Below are 22237 nucleotides of genomic sequence, written 5' to 3' on the forward strand. Positions count from 1 at the left end.
TTATCACTCCGCTTACGAGATTAATCTTGCTGATCGTGAATCACTTGTATTGTACCGTACAACCATTGTGACTACTGAACGACTGTTGCAAACTTTATTGTTCATTTATTTAACACTGTATATATATAGTTAAATGGACGTTAATTTATTGTAAATAAATTGTGCAAGAAAATGTCTTTGTTTGGTATTTTTTTAAACGTAGCAAATATCATATCCTGAAACTTGAAAGACTTTGAGTTTGAACTGGCTACCTATCTGTCTGTGTCGGTTCAAATTTGGGCTGACTAGACGTCTGTCTACTGTGAACCTTAAATGATTCTGAGTGAGTGTGATTCAGTGCTCGTCAATGCTTTAACGCTATAAACCTTATATAACCTCAAGTCCCGTGAAAGGTGGCCATTTCATCTTTTAAAGCATAACAATCGGTACAGGTGGTAGTAGTAGTAGCTGTAACCCCAGGCTTAGCTAACCGTCAACCAGGTGGACTGTAGGCTCAAGTTGCCTTCCTCCTGCACTCCACCATCCTCCTTTCGGGAGGAAGCTGGATAGCGGATCCGTCAGGCCATATCGGTGTCACCACATGAAGGTGTTCCTCTTCAGCACAACCAGTACGGTGCGTGTGTGCAATGTCAAGGTTCTCGTGATTGTAAGGCAAATCCCTTGAATGACAATTTGCTTAGTTAAGAGTGAGGATCGTATTACAAGTAACTTTTGCAGATTTCTTAACACTTTTTCTTTTGCGATATATCCTTCATCTTACTATACGCTTGTGTGTTACTGATGCAACCTATGTCGATATTAAAACGATACAGATAAAATACAGGAGAATAAATCGCTGTCGAAAAGGACCTACGACGCTTACAATGCGACTTCTGCCACGACCCTGAGTGGTATGATCCAGAGGTGTTAATGTCGATCCATTCAGGTCATAGGTACGGAAACACACAGACACACACACACACACACACACACACACACACACAATCCTATCGCTTCTTTGGTTTTCAAAATACGAATGGAAAAAATGAAATGTAAAATATCTTGTGTAAAATCAACTATATCCGCTGACGTCAAGAAAGTCATTTGCCTAAGTTCAGTTGGAGCCTCATCACACACTAATTTTTTCAGTTCTGGTTGTAATAACTGACCAGGAGAGTGTATGTGAGGGAGCTGGAGTGGGGAGGGGAAGAGGGAGGCCGAGGATGAAATGGAAAGATGAGGGGGAGAGGTATATGAGAGAGGGGTGTGGGAGCTGGGGAAAGGACAGCCTAAGAGCGGAGGACTGAGTTGACATGGATGAGATTTGTTTGTGGCTACACTTTCCGGGAGTAAGGAGTTGGACTATAGATAGATAAATAGACAGAATTTAAATTCTTATCATTAAAAAATTTGGAGAATCAAAGCACTCTTCCATAGTTTTTTTTTTTTTTTAATGCAAAGAAGAAGGAACCAAAGGCTAGAAACCCTCAATAGTTCCCTATCTATCAGACTATCTGCCTGTTTATCTTTCCGTAGCCTGACACATTAATCACAGAAGGACTCGCCACAAACGAATCTCCTCATCACCGTGTTCTCAGCCATCAGGCTACCCTCTCTCCAACTCACACCTTCCTCCCGCACATATTTCTCCAGCCCATCTCTCCATCTCACCCTCCGACGCTGCCTATTCCTCCCTCATCCACCTAACTCGCATATACCCTCCTAGTCAATCTCTCATTCTCCATTCTCTTCAAAGCGTCAAACCATATCAAGACATTTCTCCTACTTCCCAGCACAGTGTCATCAACAGAAAGCCCCCTCACTACTTCATTTTATCAGATCTTTTTTTTTTCTTTTCGGTTTAGTCCCTTCAGTCCGACGGCGTATTTTTCAGTTTATTGTTGTTATCTCAAGACAGTTGTATTCCACTTTGGCGACTTTTTTAACTTTTTTCTCTTTCGTTTCGTTTCTTTTCTTTCTTTTATTTGTTTTTTTATTTTTTATTTTTTTATTCGAGGAGTTAGGTACAGCCTTAATCAACCCCTTCACTATTAACAGAATTTTTTCGGTACAAACAGGTCAAAAGTTTACCTACTATTCCACTGCCTTTTCTACCTCACCCTTAGCGGATGTCCGTCACTTTCCTCCTTAACGCACCATATCAGAGACGATTATCTATGGGCAGATAAACATACCAGGCCTCCCGCAGCTCAGGATTATTGATCAGCAGAAAAAAGTGAGAAGCAAATGAATTGAAAAATTTTGCGAACTTTGCTCACTGATTGCGCAAGGAAGATGAAAAGAAGATAATACTGGTAATATTTTTTTGCTTGGTACTCCTCCCTCTCTCCCTCCCCCGGATGGACGCTGACTGTTTTTTCCAGCATCTTTTACTCCTACTGACATTTGCCCCTGGAGATTATTACTGTTATTAAGGTGATGTCCTGCCCTGTCCTGCCGTGTTCTGACCCTCCGTATCCTGCTCTGTCTTGTCTTGCCCTGCCCGGCCCCACTTTGCCCTGCCCTCTTCTGTACTCTCCTACCTAACTCTGCCCTGCCCTGTCCCATCCTACTCTACACTGCTCTACCCACCCCTGCAGTTCTCTTCTATCTATTTTCACCACGTCATCCCCTGCCTCACCCTGCTCCACTTTTCTTTCTCCCATGTGCTCTCGACCCTCAGTCTGCCCCTACCCCCATACCCAGGCTTCTCCTCCAGTCACTATCCCTACCTTGTCCCCCACCTATCCATACCCTGCCTTTTCCCCCCACCCATCCATATTCTACCTTGCTCCCCACCCATCCATACCCTACCTTGTCCACACCCACCCATACCCTACCTTTCCCCCCTTCCCACCCATATTCTACCTTGCCCCTCAACCCACCCTTACCCACCCTTGCCCACACCCACCCACCTACCCTTCCATCACCTTGACTTTTAACTTTTATGCTCAACTCTTGGCTTCCCTTTCATTTCGACCTCGATATGCCCCGCCCTACCTTACCCTAACCCTATCCTAACCTATCCAACCTTGTCCTAGTTACACCCTACCCTACCCTATCCAGTCCTGCTCTAGCTACATCCTTCCCTGCCCTACCTTATACCCTATCATACCCTACGTCTGTCTACCCCTTACACCATCCTATCCGACCTTACCCTGCCCTACCCTACCCTACCTTCTTCTCCCCTGCCTCTCCTATCCTTCACGACTTGAACAAAACCTTCCTTTCTTCACGTCTTTCACCTCAACTTTTTAATCTGTTTTTTTCCTCAAAATGGATATGACAGTATTCCCACTTTCCTCCACAGAGATAATACTGTGGATGAATAGATAAACAGGCAGGTAGTTTCTTTTTACACACACACACACACACACACACACACACACACACACACACACACACACACACACACACACACACGCACTACACTCAACGGTAACTGATGTGTGTTATATAAGAAAGCAGAATAAAAAGATAAAACGTAGGAAAGGGTAATTAACAGTATATTCCAATGAAGTTAAGAAATACAAAGATTATGCCACAGAACTCACATAATAATCACTCCTCTGCATTTTAACATCTTCTCATCTGTCTATTAAACCAGATACCACAGGCATATCTGTAGTTTTACCATCCCTACAGAAAAAAAAGGTAACTTCTCCTCCTCAGTCTTTTTAAACTATCTCCATCCCGCCTTTTTTTTTTTTTTACGTAAATTTAATGTATTTTTATCTGCCCATCCATTCCCCTCCACCTAAACCTGTCCGGCTCTGTCTCACGGCCCCATTTTCCTCCCTTAGCCTCTTCCTTCCGGTGACATTCTTTTATTCTTGCTATATTCAGACGATTTTATTCACCTTAAGGAGATGCCTAGCTTCGAAGGGCTAATGGTGGCTGTCTAACCCCTCCAGTTTGAAAAGTCTCTCTCTAAGGTGTATGAAATAGCTTGGGAGTATTGAGAGAGAGAGAGAGAGAGAGAGAGAGAGAGATGAAAAATGTCACTGATTTGAGGGAATTAAGAACGATGTCCAGCGCCCTTTTTCACATCTGTTCATCACTCCATTTTTTTTTTTTCTGTGGCATCAGGAGCGTAAGGGCTAAGATCCATGCTAGTGACCAGTCCCTCTTCCCTGAATGTCATCATGTGAGTAGTAAACCCTAACCATCCCCTGAACGTGAAGCATTATTGACCACATCCGGTTAATATCAGCTTGTATTTTACTTATGTAGTGTGAGGAGACATGAAAGAGACATAAATAACATACAAGAGAACAGTAAAATGTAGTACACAAAATAAATCACCAAGAAGGAGGTGTTAAGGTATGTGCACATGATAGGTGGGCACATGTTGCGTCCGAACCAGCTATTCACCAATTTCGAAGCATAGTGACGAAACAGGGTGAACACTGAACCAGCAGCAAGGATGATGCATCAGTTCGTCACATTATACACGAACATTTTCAACACATTCTCCATTGGAAAAGGTTGGGTGAGAGAGAGACATGGGTTTGTGCTTGAATTCTTTATTTTACCTAACATGTCGGGCCTCAAATAACCCAACTTCGGGGAATTAGAAGAAGAAGTGATACAGCCGAGACGTTAAAGAATTTCCCTCCCCCTTTTCCGGCACCAGACTTGCCAACTGATGGTCTAGACGAGCCTTTAGAAAGCTTCCCAGGCCGACGCAAATGTGCCCGTCATTCTCCGTATGTGGTAGTGGCGGTGGTGACCTTGAGAGTTAGGTCAGCGTCCCTTCCCCGTTACCCGCCACCGCCACACCCCTACCCCTGCTATCCCACGGGGCAATGAGAGCTGCTACCTGAACTCCAGCCTGTCTCCCTCCACGATCCCTTGCACAGACGCGCTCGGAGCATTCTACACTTTAAACTGCAGGTAGGTAATTTTCCAGTTTCAGAGCTAGTGGCAGGTGTTCAATGAAGTACTGCAGTTTGTGTTATTCTTCCTACCCCAAATTCCACACCGTTGCCTCTAAATGGTTACAATCCGCGTCTCACCCCGTGCGTTGTGCATCGCTTGGACATTGTTACTGCAGAGACCCTACTTCACATTCGATGTTTAAGACGTTTCTTTCACCTAGAGTTGAAAAATATGGTTTTATATTAGCAGTGTCTAGAGGACATGGCGGAATAGAACTTAGCATTCATTTCTTAAATTCATAGTCAAGATTTTGTAAACAGCCATCACCTTTGCAGCCAGTTTATTGTCTGGTGGTAGCAAGATTAAAACAGAAACTGCCGTCTTGGTCTAAAGAGCCAACAAACTACATATATATCAATAATGCGTACACATCCACTAAAATGTGTGTGTGTGTGTGTGTGTGTGTTTTGTGTGTGTGTGTGTGTGTGTGTGTGTGTGTGTGTGTGTGTGTGTGTGTGTGTGTGTGTGTGTAACATTAACTGCAGTAAAGATACCTTGCATCTCACTCTCCGTTGCTCTTTCATATCACCCTCTCCACCCTATCCTGCCCTGTGCCCTGCCCTACCGTGCCCGACACTACCTTACCACACCTTACGTTACCTAATCCGACTTTACCTTACCCTACTCTACCCTAACCTACCCTACCCTTCCTTATCCTACTCTACCCTACTTTATTTTATCTGCCCTACCCTGCCATGCCCTATCCAACCCCACCATATTCCTGCACTACTCAGGCCTGCCTTGTTCTACCCTACTCTCTTCTGCCCTACCTTACCTCGCCCAAACCTACCCTGTCTTACCCTAACTAGGCTATGGCCACACACAAAGGTCATGTCTCGGTGCTATAAATGTCAGCAAATGTCAATAATATCATGGGTCAGATAAGATAAGAGGACCCAAGGAAAACCGCCAACCGTAGGACATAAAAGGTCAAAGGCTAAGATGACAGTGGAGGGTCACATTCATTGTCTTCTGGTATTAGAATCAACTTTGTATTTTTTAGTGGTATCCTGTAAGTGAACTTCCTTGCAGCCAAAGGGACCATTTACTGAGTTGGGTGGCTACCTTATAACCAAATGGACGCCTTGGGATCTAGTGGGTTAAGGTGCCCCAGATGAATGTAGCTCATTAAGGTTTACATTCGAGGGATGGTCGGGGTTTATTGCTCACATAATGCCATTCAGGGACAAGGGACTGATCACTCTCATTTTAAGCGTCTGGACTGGATAGCTTACCCTCAGGTCGTTACCTACCTGATGAGGCAATGAACAAAGCTTTTGGCACAGCACCAATAAATATCCTGATGCACTGAATTTCTAACAGACAGGGAACACACTCTACCCCCTCCCCCTCCACACACGCAGGCAGATGCGTCCAAGCAAGGCCTAAAGAATTTGCGTCCAAGTACCGTACTCAACTAGTCCCAAAGATCCACATCTGGAATGCTAGGCAACGGTGTCCCACGGTGTTCAATACTCTCACCCTCACTTTTTTAACCTTTTCTAGTCCTACTTCCCTCTGTTTCATGCTGACGACCTAGATAGAAAACACCGCAAAATTCAACAAGCAGCATGTCAGCATCAATAGGGCTTCCATTCACTAGAACATTGCCTTACACTAAACAGAATGAGTTCCATAACGACGACACGAATCTTAAATACACCGCAAGTCACCATCTTTAACCAGTCACTCCTGTTTGAAAGCTATCCCCAAATTCTTGAATTTAATTTGGTTTCACAGATGAACTCTTCTCAGTACAGAAGAAACATCATTGCATTGGTGTACCTCGTTATGGCGACTTTTTCTTTTTGAAACCTTCTAAGTGGAGTTGAATCAGTTAAGGATGGATGCGTTATGCCTTAATACCGGATTAATTGGTGGAAGGGACTGAGCTTCTATGCCTGCTAATTGACTGAAATTTAATGATAGGCTTAAAATTATTCTTTGTCTCTGTAGAAGTTGTGTTGGGGTTTGGTGGTTATTCAGATTGTTGCAAGGTTCTAAGTGTTCTAACATGACCAACCCTTTTCCTCCCTCACTGTCTTGTGTGTGTCTTTGGCCATTGCACTGTGGTCACGGGTTATGATTAGATTATGGATGCTCCTGAGAAGGGTGAGGGATGGGACGTATGGTACCAATGAGTTATGTTCTAACAACTGTCACCTATAACCCTGCATCGGGTATGAAAGATGTGAAAGATAATTAAAAAGAAACTGTTCCAAAAGATGTAAATACATTATGTTTATCTTGAGATGCTTCTTTAGAGAGGATGAAAAAGATAATACTGCATAAACGCAGTAACTTTATTTATCAAAATAAATAAGCATAAATAATCGGTCGGTGTGAGGAGAGGCGGGGAAAATTACAGCCTTGCCACGCCATTCTCCTTTTTTCTCTCGGTCAGACTAACAGATGCTCTTATGCCTATGCCTTTGCTGCCTCTTCACGAGCCTTGGCCTCGTCCTCGAGTCTGGCCTTCTCGATCTGGTCGAGGACGAATTGCGGGATTTGGTGTGGGAAGGCGGGGGCGATGGGCAGCAGGTCGGACTGGGGCTGGTAACCATTCTCGTCCGCCACGTAGGTCACCTTGGCCAACTTACCGTCCTCCATCACGTAGCTGTGACACATGATACATGGTGGATGATATAAAATAAGTGAATGTATAGACTTACACAACTTATACAAAACAAGACAGGAAACAAAAGTTCATGGTTCAGTCGGTCAGTGCAGCTCAGACAAATTAATATCCCTACTCCCTGTTGACTTTCACACAGTCTAATATTTCACGTCCCTGCTGACTCACATATAACCTAACATCTGTGCTCCCTGTTGACTCACCTAAACTCTCCGACGTGGTTGGCGCCGCCAGTGATGCCTTCCTGGCCAGAAAACTTGAACACGATGCCGTTCTCGGCCTCGAAGTCGGAGCTGTGGGCGCCCAAGGCGTCGGGGTTGACCTGACTGCTGCGGAGGATGGCCACCACGGGCAGGGGCGCTGACGGCAGCTTCTCTGCTGCCACCACAGCAAGCACGGCAAAGAGGACGGCCTGGGACAGATACAGAAGGAATCAGTGTCAGCAGAAATACTGAACATCTTTCCTTATACTGGCTGTGACATAAAATGAAGGCCAAGATCACTGCCTGGAGGGCTAGAGAAAGAATTAGTACCAGCAGAAATAACGACGCCCTTTTTTAACTTGGGTTGGACATATGATATGAAGGTCAAGATCACGGCCTGGTGGGGACCAATATTTTTACTGTGTTGGTCAGTGGTGGCGGAGGATAACTCAGCACTAGGGGTGCCATTTTGTCGATTTTACTGCTAGATCTAGAGACAATTCATTCCACTTACCGGCAGTCTCTTGTAGATCAGTTTCTCAAGTTTTGTATCATAAACACTTTTTCGTAGCGATTTTTGTGAAGAGTGATTTTCTAAGGTAACTTGAGAGAACGTTCAGCGCTCTGTGAGAGTGTTTCTTGCAACTGTATCTGGAGTGGGGTCAGGGGGGACGGGGAAGCGCTGACATATTGCCTCGTTCCCTCCTAGCTGTTTCCTTTCCTATTTTCTTTTTGCCTCTCTCATCTCCTCACGTGTTCCTTCTCTTTATTTTACCCTTCCTATTTTCCTCTCCTTGCCTTTGTCCTTTCTCCTTCTTCCCTTAAATCCCCCCTTTGCTCTATCCCTTCGAATTTTCAGCTCAGTCTTTCTCCTTCCTCCTCTCTTTCTTTCTCTTGTCTTCTTTACGTTCCTGGTTTTTATTCTCTGTCCCTCTTCTTTCTTCTTCCTCCCTCTCTTTCTCTCTCTCCATCCCCAGTTCTAATAAAACCTTAACGGGACCACAGCTAGCAGAGGATTACCCTGTTACTTGAGTGTACTGAGATATATATGTTTTTACAAGTTGTGTTCTCCCTAATCAAACTTGAATCTAAAGCCCAGGAAAGTTTGAGTTCAAGAATTAGTAGCGAACGTGTGTGTGTGTGTGTGTGTGTGTGTGTGTGTGTGTGTGTGTGTGTGTGTGTGTGTGTGTGTGTCAAAATATAGTGCCAATACTCACAAGCTTCATGGTGTATATCTGTGTGTGTTGTGGCTGCGACAGGAAGGCGATCGAGTCTGCTATCCTTCCCTCCACCCAGCGCCTTTATACGCTACACCCAAGGACAGGACGACCACCCTCTCTTTTTAAGCCAGGAAAGGGTGCACTACTTTCACTCCACCACCACTGACACTTTTTTTTTTCTCATATATCATTATTTAAACTGGTTTCGGCCCGGACTGACAGGGGTATATGGAGCAGGGTGTGTGGAAGGGGGAAGGCTGTCACTTACCCTGCTATTTATTGCTGTAGGGACTTATTTATTTCTTATGTGCTTTGTACATATGTAGACATATTACTCTTTCTCCATTATTACCTTCTCCTTTTAGTTATTCTTTCAGTTACATATTTTTTTAGTTTATGCAATGGGCTAAAGATGTCACATACTCCTCTCGTTCTCAGCTCATGAACTGTTTTGTACATATTTAAGAAAATCTATAGATTAAGCCTTTAAAAAGCTCATTCAAAAGTATTATGTACTAGTAAACATGTACAGAATTGGAACTGTTACCATAAAACTCCAAAGAAAGAGAAAATACACTAAAGGGGCGATAGACAAAGACAAAAATATATATATATATATATATATATATATATATATATATATATATATATATATATATATATATATATATATATATATATATATATAAATTTTAGAGCTACTGTATAAAATAGGTTAAATAACTGTATAAATGGCTTTTTCTTTGAACTTGGGAATGAGCTGTTATGAATTTGATAATGACATAAACAGGTCTTTTCTTTGAACTTAGGAAGGAGGTGCTATAGATCTAGTGATGATACAAACGGGTCTTTTCTTTGAACTTAGAAAGGAGCTGTTGTAGATCTGTTAATGATATGCAGGTCTTTTCTCTGAACGTAGGAAGAAGCTCCATTACACAATAGTTGGGCTTTTGAAATTACATACAAATCGTATTTCCTGCTGAGGCCTTACCTGGTACAGCCGGGGATAAAAGCTGGCATAATATATCACCTTTGCTATACTTCTCATTTTTCTCTTTTGGCTATTATACCTAGGCTGAGAGGGGCTTCGTATGTTTCTCTGTACAGAAGTGATTCTCTTTGATAAAGTTCGCTTAACATTTCAGCTCATCTACTTTTCACTCTCCTCTCTTCGCATATATTGCCAAGCTCAAAGAGGCTTCGTGTGTTTTCTGTGTATAAGCATAAGTGATTCTCTGACATAATTCCTCAGGCCAGAAGTTATAGACATGACGAAAGTGTAAATCAGGCGCACAATAATAGCAAGAGATCTTATATATATATATATATATATATATATATATATATATATATATATATATATATATATATATATATATATATATATATGTATATATAGATAGATAGATAGATAGATAAATAAATAGATAGATATAGATATAGATATAGATATATATTTTTCTTTTCAGTCTGTGCGTGTCTCTCCTTCAGCTGAAATACAGGCCTAAGTGAGGTCGATAATATAAATACCCTTTTAGTCGAACAGTTGTAAAACTCTTGCATAATAGTCTGAAAAAATTGCTGGGTTCCGAAGATCTCAGTACTGGGTTACAAAAGTCATTGCTCAGCGTTTCGTTTTTTATCGTAAGGAAGTGGGTCAGTATTTATGCAATCCATTGTCCTCCTTTCTGGGGACAGGGAGAGGACTATGCGGCATTTGTACGAGTATAATTGGGCAGCTCCACCGCCAAGTCATATCCATTAGGTGAAGGCGTCCTTTGCAACCTAGCAGTGGACTGTACCGTACTCCTTATCGCTACCCTAGTACCCTGCCAACCCCACCCCAACACCCCCACCCCCACCCCCACCCTCACCTGCGACACCAACAAGAGTTCCCCATTAATACTTCGAACATCAGGCACTGACCTTGTTCTCTGAAATTTTCCGCTGTAAGAATTAAGTACAAACTTGTTCTGAAGGTTAAGGGTACTTGTGCAGCGGTACGAGTATATACACTGGGGGAGGGGATGCCACCCTGGCTTTCTAACTTGCATCAGTCAAGGACACTGGCTTGTCTATGGTGAAGAAAAAAAACTATTTCAGGTGTATAAACTGAAAACGCTCTTAGGGAAGGGTGATCTATTGCAGGATCTTACGTATTTGAAGCTAGAAATTCTGTTGATTCTCATTTACTCTGTCAATAGAATCCTTACTTTCCTGTGATCGGTAATTTTGCTTCATTCAACTTTATATGGTAGGATTCACTTCAGCCAGTTTTAGCTGCAAGGTCCGACCATTTATTGCAAGAGAAGTAACTCATGAGAGGCAGGGTGGCTCAGTACTGCAGACACCACATCTTCCTGATGAACAATTAATAATCATCAACAAAATGTAATCGAACTTAAAACAAGAACAAAATTTCACGAAAGAAAAATCTGTCTCCATAGCTATTTACCATTTTCATGAATAATTTTGTTACACTTTATTTTTTTACTGTAATATTCAATGTGATTTTGTTGTGGGATGTGTGGTACGGTAGGTGTATGAGTGAAGACGCTGTGTGTAACTGTGGTTTGTTTTTGTGCGGGCAACGGGGAGAGATGAGTACAGCCTTCCCGTGCCTCGCTCATCCAATAAAAATATACATCGGTTACGAGAGGAAAATTGTCGTAGGTTTTATATGCCTTTCCAGGAAGAATAAAGAAAAGACTGAGATGGTTTGGACGTGCTTAGCCTTGGTGCTCATCTCTTGGACACTGAGCATGTGTACGGCTTATTCACTCACTGTCATGGGATGCAAGGCCACTGCATTATCCAGGGTGCCTAAGTTATCCCCTCCCCCCCAAGGTGTTATCCAATACGCGCATTACCTACCTACCAACCCACAAAAGATGAACTGACACCTGAATAGAGTGACATCCACTGACTGCACCAGGATTCAAGCCCTGATGCTAATGGGCCAGCAGCTTCCTAGGTAACAGCACTAACCACTCGGCTCATGTTGTGCTGTTGAGGTTCTTGCATCTTAAAATCCTTGAATCAGAAAAAGGGATTGTCAATGTGTTCGTAAATGTGGAACTCGGGAACAAAGACGCCGCCAGGGGTGAGTTGTGACTGCCTCTTTGCCGTGGGTGAGGCCGGTTTGCTTTGGCGTTTGCCGTGCGATTCTCGAAGCGGATCCAGGAATATTTTCGAGGTGTTGTCCTTAGTACATACCAAGGTAATGATGTGATACCCCCTTTCTCTCAGACAACAAAGTAACGTTTGTCAGCTAAGTGTGGGTTGCATAGTATCTGTGTGTGAGAAATAAACATAATTGCCAGAGAAAGATGCAGTCCATAAGAGTAAAGCACTTTCCACTAATCTCTGCGTAGCACTGGCAGCACCCCAGGATCCGCCCGTGGAATATATTAATAGATGAATTAACAAAAAAATTAATGGATGAGATGGAGGGATGGAGAGGAGAGATATATCAGAAAGGGGTGTGTAAGTTGGGGAAAGGACAGCGAAATGACAGGGGACAGGTGACATGGAGACGATTTGTTTGTGGTCACTCCTTAGGGCATTTGGCGTCTGACTATATAGGTAGATAGATAAAGAGATAGATACATAGAAAGATAGATAGACAGATGGACAGATAGATAGTATTTGGGAATCAGGCTCAAGGTCGTCGCCAGTGGTCAGTTGCTACCGCCTCTTTGCCATGGGTGAGGCCGGTTTGTTTAGGCGTCTGTAACCTTGACTCAGCCCGTCTTTAACCTTTCGCTAATTCCCTTTCCTGCTCCCGTTCCATCACTATAAAATTCCATCACACTGGCCACCTTATCTGTGTTAACGTCAATTGGCATAGTAATTAAGGCGCCTGAGCACCACTTAGAACCTTGACTCAATCCGTGTTTAGCCATTCTCTACCTCCTTATCGTGCTCCAGTTTCATCACTAAAATTCATCCTTACTCGCCAGCGAATATGGTGATATATTCTCGTACACGTATGAGTTATCCTAAATACCCTGTTCTATAAGTTATGTTTTCCACTGTATTGACTTAAGTTAGTTCTTGGGAGTAAACTCATTTTGCTTATCAATACAGGGGACAGAATAGGCACGAGCGGCCATTGCAAAATCCCCGCATGATGCCCTAGAGACGCTGCCATCACACAAGATAAAAAAAAAAAATGTATCTGAGTTTAGAAGTTCCTACAGAGGATTGAACTAGAGCCTTCGTAGACAGGGAAGGAATGCTTACGTAACACTAAGATATGACCATTATAGGAGGATGTCTTAGACCATTTATTCCTATCTGTCATCCAGTCTTTTAATACCTCATCAGGAACGTAGCATGAGGCGAGGATGACCAGCCTCGCTCTTCCCTGAGTGGCATTATGTGCGCAATAAACCCTAGCTACCCCTCGGATATACTATGACGGAAATTCATAACTATTATCACATCCCAAGTAATGTTGCAGTCACTACGCCACGGACTGCAATATCAACCGTGCTGCACCTTTGATCCAGGCACTCGGAATGATCAAAGAACCAAATTCCCGGTCCGTCCATCTCATGTATGCATAGGAAACAGGGTCAGGACGATGATGATGATGATGATTGCGATGGTGGTGATGGCGATAAAACTGTTGTAGTAATATTGTTGTAAACTCAAAGAACAAATATCCTCGCAAGGGCCAATCTGCCTTTTACTGTTTACTTTCTATTGTACTCTCTTTGTGGCCTTGAGGACAATAGCGGGTAATGTTATTGTAGTGGGATTAATAGAGATGTAATGGGTATTGTAGTGGAGGTACTGGTGGTGGTGGTAGTGATGATGGCTTGGGGGAAGGTTAGGTGTACAATGAATGTTTGTTGGTCATGCCCTAACGTTTCTCTCACCGACACATTTCACTTCCCTCCACCCCCTCTACTTCCTTCCCTCTATTTTCCTTCTTTTCATCTGTCCTTTCTTCCTTCATTTTATAATTATTTCTCCTCCTTTCTTCCTTATTTCCTTTTTTCCTTCCAACTCCTGTCTTCTTGCTTCCCATCCTTCCTTTCCTCCATTATTCGTGCATCTTTCCGTTCTCCTGTCTTCTTTCTTCCCATCCTTCCTTTCCTCCTTTATTCGTGCATCTTACCGTTCTTTCACATCCTACCCTGTTTCCCTCTTCCTTCCCTCCTTCATTCATTCATTCGTTCATTCCATCATTATTCTTCCTTCCTTATTCTTTGTCCTTTCTCCTCCTGTCTTCCTTCTTTCCATCCTTCCTTTCTTCGTTCACCTTGCCTTCCCTCATCATCCTGCCTCGCTTCCTTCCTCCTTCCGTTCTCCTACTCACATTTGCCCTTTACCTGGCCTTTCCCTCTGCCCCAACTTTCCTTGTCCTACTTCCTTCTTTACTTCCTTACTTCTTTCCTTCCTCTCGCCTTGCCTTCTTTCCTTCCTTCCTTTCGTCTTTCCTTTCTCTCACCTAATCTTCCCTTCCTTCCTTCCTTCCTTCCTTCCTTCCCTTCTTCCTTCCTTCTTTCCACCGTTATTCCACCGTGAAATTGCATCGCTTCTCTCTATATTTCTTCGACTTCTCTCTTCGTCGTCATTCTTTTACTTCCTGATTCCCTCTTTTCTTTAATTTTATTTAATTTCTCACTTTTCTCATCTCTCTCCTGTTTATTATTCCTCTATATCTATTTTATATGTTTCTTCTACCTATCTCTTCTATATAATCTACCTATCTATCAGTCCATCGTACTTACAGATTCTATCTATCTCTATCTATTCTTCCCTGTCGTTCATACTGGCTGTTCTCTCTCCCTTCTTGTTATCCTCTGACGAGATTCACAAACAAACTATTCCCTGCCATAATTTCGGCATCCAGGAAGAACGAGAAACATGAGAAGGATTTGCACTCTCCTTTTCTCGTTCATCCTGCTAAAAACAAACCACAGTTACGATGAGGCATTGGTTGTAAATGTGTTTGGAAGGGCGTGCCCTGAAATACGTCTTCCTCCTGCCATAATTTACAGCTGGTGTGGGGTAAAAGCGATTATGGCGCATTTACAACGTATCTAATTCCATTTACAAGCTCTCTAATCCCACTTACTGCATCCCTAACCTCATTTATATATCTAACTTCATTTGCAAGCTCTCTAACCTCTATTACAAGAGCTCTAACTCCATTTACAAGCTCTCTAACTCCACTTACTGCATCTCTAACCCCATTCATATATATCTAACCCCATTTACAACATCTCTAACCCCATTTATATATCTAACCCCATTTACAACATCTCTAACCCCATTTACAAGCTCTCTAACTCCTTTTACAAGTCTCTAACCCCACTTACTGCATCTCTAACCCCATTTACACCTCTAACTCCATTCACAAGCTCTCTAACCCCATTTACAACCTCTAACCCCATTTACAAGATCTCTAGTCCATTTATAACATTGCTAACCTCATTTACTAACTCTGTAACCCCATTTACAATATCTCTGACCCCCTGCAGCTCGGTTGATGGCCAAGCGTAGTCTAACTGGCGGGTTGATTTTGACTAGTAACCAAGGAGATTCGTTCCTACCTCGTAACTAAAGACTCATCGAAATTTACACATCCCACATCTCAATATTCAAGTTATTAGAGTTGCCCAATTCTCTCAGATGAAAACAAATTGATTTTTTTTTTTTTTTTTTTTTTTTTTTTTTTTTTTATATACAGCCAGTTCTATTACTCTCTTTGAGGTATAGGAAATGGAGGGTAAATTATCGTAGTGCTGGTGAGAGGGACGCCTTCATGTGGTGGCACTGATAAAACTGAGCGACTCAACTGCCTGATTATACAAATGTCCCTCAGTTGCTTCCCCGAAAGGATGATGGTGGACTGAAGGCCTAGGGCAACTTAAACCTGCAATCCAGTGGGTTCACATTTAGATGAACCTGGGGCTGCTGCTACCACTACTACTACTACTACTACTACTACTACTACTATTGCCAAAACGACTATTACTACTACTACTACTGCCACCACCACCACCATTGCTACTACTACTACAGCTACTACTACTACTACAACAACCTACTACCACCACCACTGCTACTACTACTACAGCTACTACTACTACTACAACAACCTGGTTCACATTTCAGATAAACCAAGTGACACAACAACAACAACAACAACAACAACAACAACAACGACGACGACGACGACGACGGGTAGATGGCAGGCTACTTCCTTCCCCCCCTCCTCTTCCCGTCCCTTCCGTCTCTCCCTGCCCTTCCCCACCATACTCTTATAGGCAGCAAAAAAGGGCTTCGTAACACTTTTTCCTTAGCGATTTATTTGCCGATGACACTTTGATTTTCTCCTCTGTGTATTTACATCATTTTAATATTCACATAATTTTTCATCCATTACACTCAAGGGGATACTGATGTGTTATTGTGCAAAATGAATCGCTAAGGGAGATGTGTAACGTACTCTTCCCAAAACGACCCTTACTCTCCACTCTTCTTCTCCTCCTTCTTAGTCTTCCTTCTCCACTCTTCCTTCTCTCCCCAGCCAGTTTCTCTCCCTTCCTCCTTACTTTCCCTCCCATTCTCTCACTACCCTCCTCTCTCTTCTCACCTGCCGCCCTTATCCTAGCAGATTTTTTGTCTCTCCTACTTTCCCTCCCATTCTCCACTCCTATCCTCCCTCCCTTCCCCAGCACCCCTACCCAGCTCTTGTACTTCTTTCTCCTACTTTCCTCCCCAATCTCTCCCTTCCCCTCCTTCCTTCCTTCCTTCCTCCTTCTTTTCCCACCCTCCACCCCTGTCCAACTCGCCTGCTTTATCGCACTCCCACTTTCCTTCCTTTTCACCCCCTCACATACTCTCCCTTCCCTTTTTCCTTCCCTCCCTTTCTCCCTCCCCACCCCTACTCTCCTTTCTCCTCTCCCTACCCTATTCTCCTACTTCCCTCCTTCCTTTCCTTCCATCTCTTTCCTTCTTCCTCCCCACTCCTACTCTCCATTCTCTTCTCCCTACCCGACTCTTCTACTTACCTTCTTCCTTTCCTCCCTTCCCTCTGTCTGTCCCCATCCCTACTCTCCTTTACTCTCCTCCTTCCCTCCCCTTCTTCCCTTCCCCCCTTCCTCCCCCTCCTTCACCCCCTCCCTTCCCCCTGGGCGGCCTCGACATTTGAGTACAGTTGTGGGAAGGGGAGCCGAGTTGTTTTAATTAACCTTGTATAGACGAAAGTGACGGTAGGCTTTGAGAGAGAGAGAGAGAGAGAGAGAGAGAGAGAGAGAGAGAGAGAGAGAGAGAGAGAGAGAGAGAGAGAGTTGTCCTTATCATGAAAGGGTGACATTTGGTGAATATTTACCTTTACCCTCATCAGAGCAGGAGCCATATTCTCGTAGGCACAGATTTCCAAACACCCATTCCCTGGCGACTTATTTTGCTCATTGAATCTTAGTATTACGCTCTGTGCTGTAGTCTCGTTGGCACAGATTTCCTAGCACCCCTTCCTTAGCGATTTATCTTCCCTATTGCCTCCCGTTCCATCGTGACTTATTTTGCTGATTGAATCTTATTGTTATCCTGTATGCTGTATTTCCTGGCACCCTTTCTTTAGCGATTTATTTGTCTATTGATGCTTCTTGTTATTTTGTATGCTGTTTACTTATTATTATCAGCTTTGTTTGTATCAGTAACGTAAAGTATGAGATAATGTGTTATGTGCAAAATAAATCGCTAAGGAAGAGGTGTTACGGAATTTCAAACTAGCCAATTGGAATGCGATCCACATTTCCTTTACTCAAACTTGGTGTAAAATTGCCACCTCTCCGTCTTGAATGCCTTATAGCAGTACATTACCACTGCAATATGATGCTAGTCATGAAGAAGTGCTACAGAAAGGATATAGAGCAGCAGTATTGTCTTTTTCTGCCTCTGAGTCTCGTGAAATAAGCCGCCAAAGGAAGAAAATCCAGGCCAAGTTAAGACGAAAGAACTGTATTAATTGGGAGCTGGTTTTTGTTCGCCTTTGTATTCTTTCGTCTCCTTTTTTTTAATTTTTTCGTCTCAGTTTATTTTTATTGTATTTCTCCGTCTCATTAGTGTATTTTTGCCGCATATTTCGTCTTATTGGTTTATTTTTGTTGCATTTTTCGTCTTAGTATTTTTTTTTTTTTTGTTCTTTTGCGTTTTTCGTCTTCTTAGTGTTTTTTTTTTTTTTTGCATTTTTCTTATTAGTGTATTTTCGTTGCATTTTCGTCTCATTAATGTTTTTCTTTCTTTCTTTTTTATTTATTTATTTATTTATTTTTTTTGCATTTCTCATCTCATTAGTGTGTTTTTATTGCCTTTTTTTCACGATATTTCCAAAGGTTATCTGAACGACTCCTTCCCCTGCTACCTGAATCAGAGAGTAGACGAAGGATAAGGGTCTATTTTACGAGGGAAAAAAATATATATATATAGGAATGTGACGGTGCTGCCAACTAGTGAGTGTCAAGCCAAGTTCAGTTTGCTCTCGATCATAAATATTGTTGCATATACTAAGAAATATGGCTGAAATTATACTCTTTTCACCTTAACTTGGCCCAGATTTTTATCCTTTTGTAACTAAATTCACGTATCTCAGTGGCAAAAAGAGAGGATGTTGTGGCTTGCCGTCCTTCCCATATAACTTCTTCGTGACTAGCATCATATTCCAGTGTTAATCTAGTCTTATAAATGACCCCTCAAGATACAGCTGAGATGACAGTTTCAGGCCAAGCTGGAGTGAAAAAACTAGTCTGTGTTTCCATCATCTAATACTTTTTGCCCCGCCGGGAATTAGGGGATCAGGGGTAGATTAATTAAACTATGAAAGGCAAGGGTGACCAGCCTTGACCGCCCCTGATTGGCATTATGTAAGTAGTAAATCCCAACCACCTCTTTGGATGTAAGACCTAACGGGCCCTTACAGTTGGACGCCTTATCTCACTAGACCACCAGGCGTCATTTGGTCATATGGTTATTTCACGTACTTCAGTAGCAAAAAAGAAAAAGACAATGCTACTGCTCTACGTGATTCCCATGGCACTTTTTTGTGACTAGCGCTGTGTTCGTGTGCTAATCTCCTCTTACAGCACAGTATTCAAGATGGAGAGATGTTAACTTTAGACCAGATTAGAGTAAGAAGAGTGAGGGCGTTAATAAAGCCTATCCGAATATTCCAGTTTGAAAAGTCCCTCCGAAGCTGAATGAAATTGTCTGGAGGCAGCAAAAATTAAACTAAAAACGAGTCGCAGGATGGAAGGAGTTAAGAACGGCCTCTGTTTGTAATCGATTCCCTGCAGGTCCGTAGCCGAGAGACTGCTGAACCGAAAAATTGGCGGAAAGGGAAAGCCGCGCTCCAATACCGCTGCCTGGCCACGTTTTGTACATAACTGGAAACGCTGAACATCGCTTGAAATATCCCACCTTCCTGTATTCCATAGTGAACACTCAGCCCCATTTGTGTATTTTCTTTTTCTTTTTTTTTTTTTTTCATTTTTAGCTCTATTTTCTTCTTTTATTTTGAGTATAGACAAGATGGCCAATTTCCTGAAGCCCAGTGGTCCTTCTACCACACACCTTGGCACGTGGCAGCGCTTTTATTTTCCCTTATCTTTTTTCTTTTTCTTTTCTTCCCTCCTCTCTCTCTCTCTCTCTCTCTCTCTCTCTCTCTCTGGGGTTAGGTTAGACTATCTCTTAGGTCCAGCCATCATCCTATATCACACGCCTTCACATATCACAGTCTGTGCACTAATACCCACTGTTCATTCTGAGGCACAGCAGTATTCCTATGCCAAACTCCTTCACATGCCACTACTTAGGCACTTATATCCACCGTCCATACTGAATACATGTTAGGGCTGTAAGGGCTATCTCCATCGTCTTTCCCCTTGTCTCCCCTTCCGTTCCCCCTCTTTCCTTCCCTCCCCCTTTTCCCCCTCCCCGTTGCTATTTGTAAAGGTGACTGTGGTGTCCCCGACCGGCGACCTTACTGCCCGACAGGTCACTATGGGTGGGGGGGCATAAGGGGGCACAAAAACGCCTGACTGGAGAGAAAGGCAAAGGAAAAGGTGAATCTGGTTGCCGGCTGCGTGATTTATTTGTTGTGCAGGGTTTTATGAGAGAGAGAGAGAGAGAGAGAGAGAGAGAGAGAGAGAGAGAGGTGGGGGGGGAAGGGCAGTAAGAGTGTACACCTGAGTGTGGGGGGAGCGAGTTAAAAAATACTGTACTGCACAATTACTGTACATTTATGGGTGGGGAGGGTTAGGGAAAGGTGGGACAGGGAGGGGTGCGGTAGGGTGGGGTGGGGTGAGGTGGGGTACGGTAGGGTAAGGTGTGTACAGTGTAGGCTTGGTTTGGGTAGGGTGTGGTGGGGTTGGGAGTCAGTAGGAAAGGGCAGGGCAGGGAGGAGTGACGTTGGGTGGGGTGGATATGGGTTGGGGAGGGAGGTTGGGGTGGTATGAGGTGGGGTAGGGTGGTGAGACACGGGATAGGGTAGGATGAGGACCGGTAGGGTGGGGCAAAGTATAGGGTATGGTGGGATGGTATATGGTAGGATGGGGAAGGGTATAGGGCGTTGAAAGGTGGTGTAAAATGTAAGGTAGGGTAGGGTATAGGGTATGGTAGGATTGTGTGAGGCAGGGAGAGTATGATGAGTGGTGTAGGGTAGGGTGCGACAGGGTATAGGATAGAGTAGGGCATAGGGTAGGGCAGGTTAAGGTAGGGTGGTGATTACTGACTCACCTGCTCCTCTCACCTTTGCCTCCGTGGCCCCATTTTCCTCTGACCCTCACCTTTCCTTTCCCCTACCTTCATGTCCTTCACAGCCATCCAGACCTCTCACTCTCTCACTGCCCTCCCTTTCCTCTCCCTCCCCCTTCTGACCTCTCCCTCTCCCCTGACCTCTTTCCCTCATTCTCTTCCTCCCTCCTTCCACTTCTTTCCTTTCTCCCTCCCTCTTATCACCCTTTTCCATTCCTCCCCATTATGTTCACATATCCGTCCAAGCCTCTCACTCATTATTCCCACCCCTGCCTTTCCTCTCCCTCTCTCATCACCTCTCTTTCTTCCTCCCTTCTTTCACTTCTCATTTCCTTTGCCCCTCCCTCTCCTTCTCCCTTTTCCTTCTCTCCCTATTATGTCCTTCATCCATCCATCCAAACTCTCACTTACTCCTCCCCCCACCCTCTCTCTCTTTCCCACTACTAGTTTCTTTCTCCCCCATTCTTCTGTTCCTTCTTCTTCCTTTCTCTCCTCCCCCTTCTCCTCTCCTCCCGCCCCTCCCACATTGATCCATTCAGACCTCATCTTCCCACCCTTCTTCTATCTCTTACTCCTTCTGTTTCTCTTTTATATATTTTCTCACACATGTTAGTTATAGTTTTTGTGTTGGTTCTGTTTTTAGTGTAATATATTTTGCCCCGCAGATAACCTTTTTATAGGTCAAGAAGCCCCCTGTTACCTGTGTTTCCCATGCACTACCAGGAGTACTCACAGTAGCCTCCCCGTCCTTTCTCCCCCACCCTCACATTCTTGTCTGTTTTCCATTCCACCCTTTCCTTCCCTCCCAAATTCCTCTCATCTCAGTTGATAACCAAGTGTAGTCGGACTGGAGGATTGCGTTGACTAGTAAGCAAGGAGACTCATTCCTACCCCGCGAGCAAGGTATGTCGAATTTCATACAGTCACGACTTAGTATATTCAAGCTGTGGGAGTGGACCAGTTCCGTCAGGCGAAAAGAAAGAGTCCAAGGCTTACATCCTGCAATACTACTTCTTCTCATATGAAACTGGACAAGGAAACCATTGTTATCCTGAATTATCATCACCGTCGCCACCCATCATCATCATCATCATCATCGTCATCACGCTCTTCATCATCACCATCATCATCATCATCATCATCATCATCACCATCATCATCATCATCATCATCACCATCATCATCATCATCATCATCATCATCATCATCATCATCATCATCATCATCATCATCATCATCACCCCTCTCTTCCTCATCATCATCATCACCATCTTCACCTCTATCCCTCCTTCAGCTCCACCATGTCAGCTCCCCACCAGTTACTAATCAGAGTGTTCCAATAATTTATTCATGAGACTTTACAAAACACTGATAGCACATATACAGTGGCCGCACAACAACAAAAGCAAAAACAGCAACAACATATACAGCAGCAAAATAAGCACACTATAACAGCTACAGATGAAGCACTAGAGGGACGTATC

At 43.5% G+C, this 22237-nt stretch overlaps 1 protein-coding gene across 1 annotated transcript; it reads right to left on the bottom strand.

Moving 5' to 3' along the window:
- Positions 1 to 7344: 7344 nt before the first annotated feature.
- LOC145417871 (cuticle protein AM1274-like) lies at positions 7345 to 12002 on the bottom strand. Its single transcript, XM_080286487.1, has 4 exons — positions 11967 to 12002; positions 10853 to 10912; positions 7759 to 7973; positions 7345 to 7537 (listed from the first exon to the last, which is right to left on the bottom strand). Exons 1-4 carry the CDS (start codon positions 12000 to 12002, stop codon positions 7345 to 7347), a joined length of 504 nt encoding a protein of 167 aa, XP_080142613.1.
- Between the last annotated feature and the right edge of the window lie 10235 nt (positions 12003 to 22237).

Source organism: Coenobita brevimanus, chromosome 111 (genome assembly GCF_032717465.1).
Source record: "Coenobita brevimanus isolate Jiangsu-jjx chromosome 111, ASM3271746v2, whole genome shotgun sequence".
In the NCBI taxonomy this organism is placed as follows: Eukaryota; Metazoa; Arthropoda; class Malacostraca; order Decapoda; family Coenobitidae; genus Coenobita; species Coenobita brevimanus.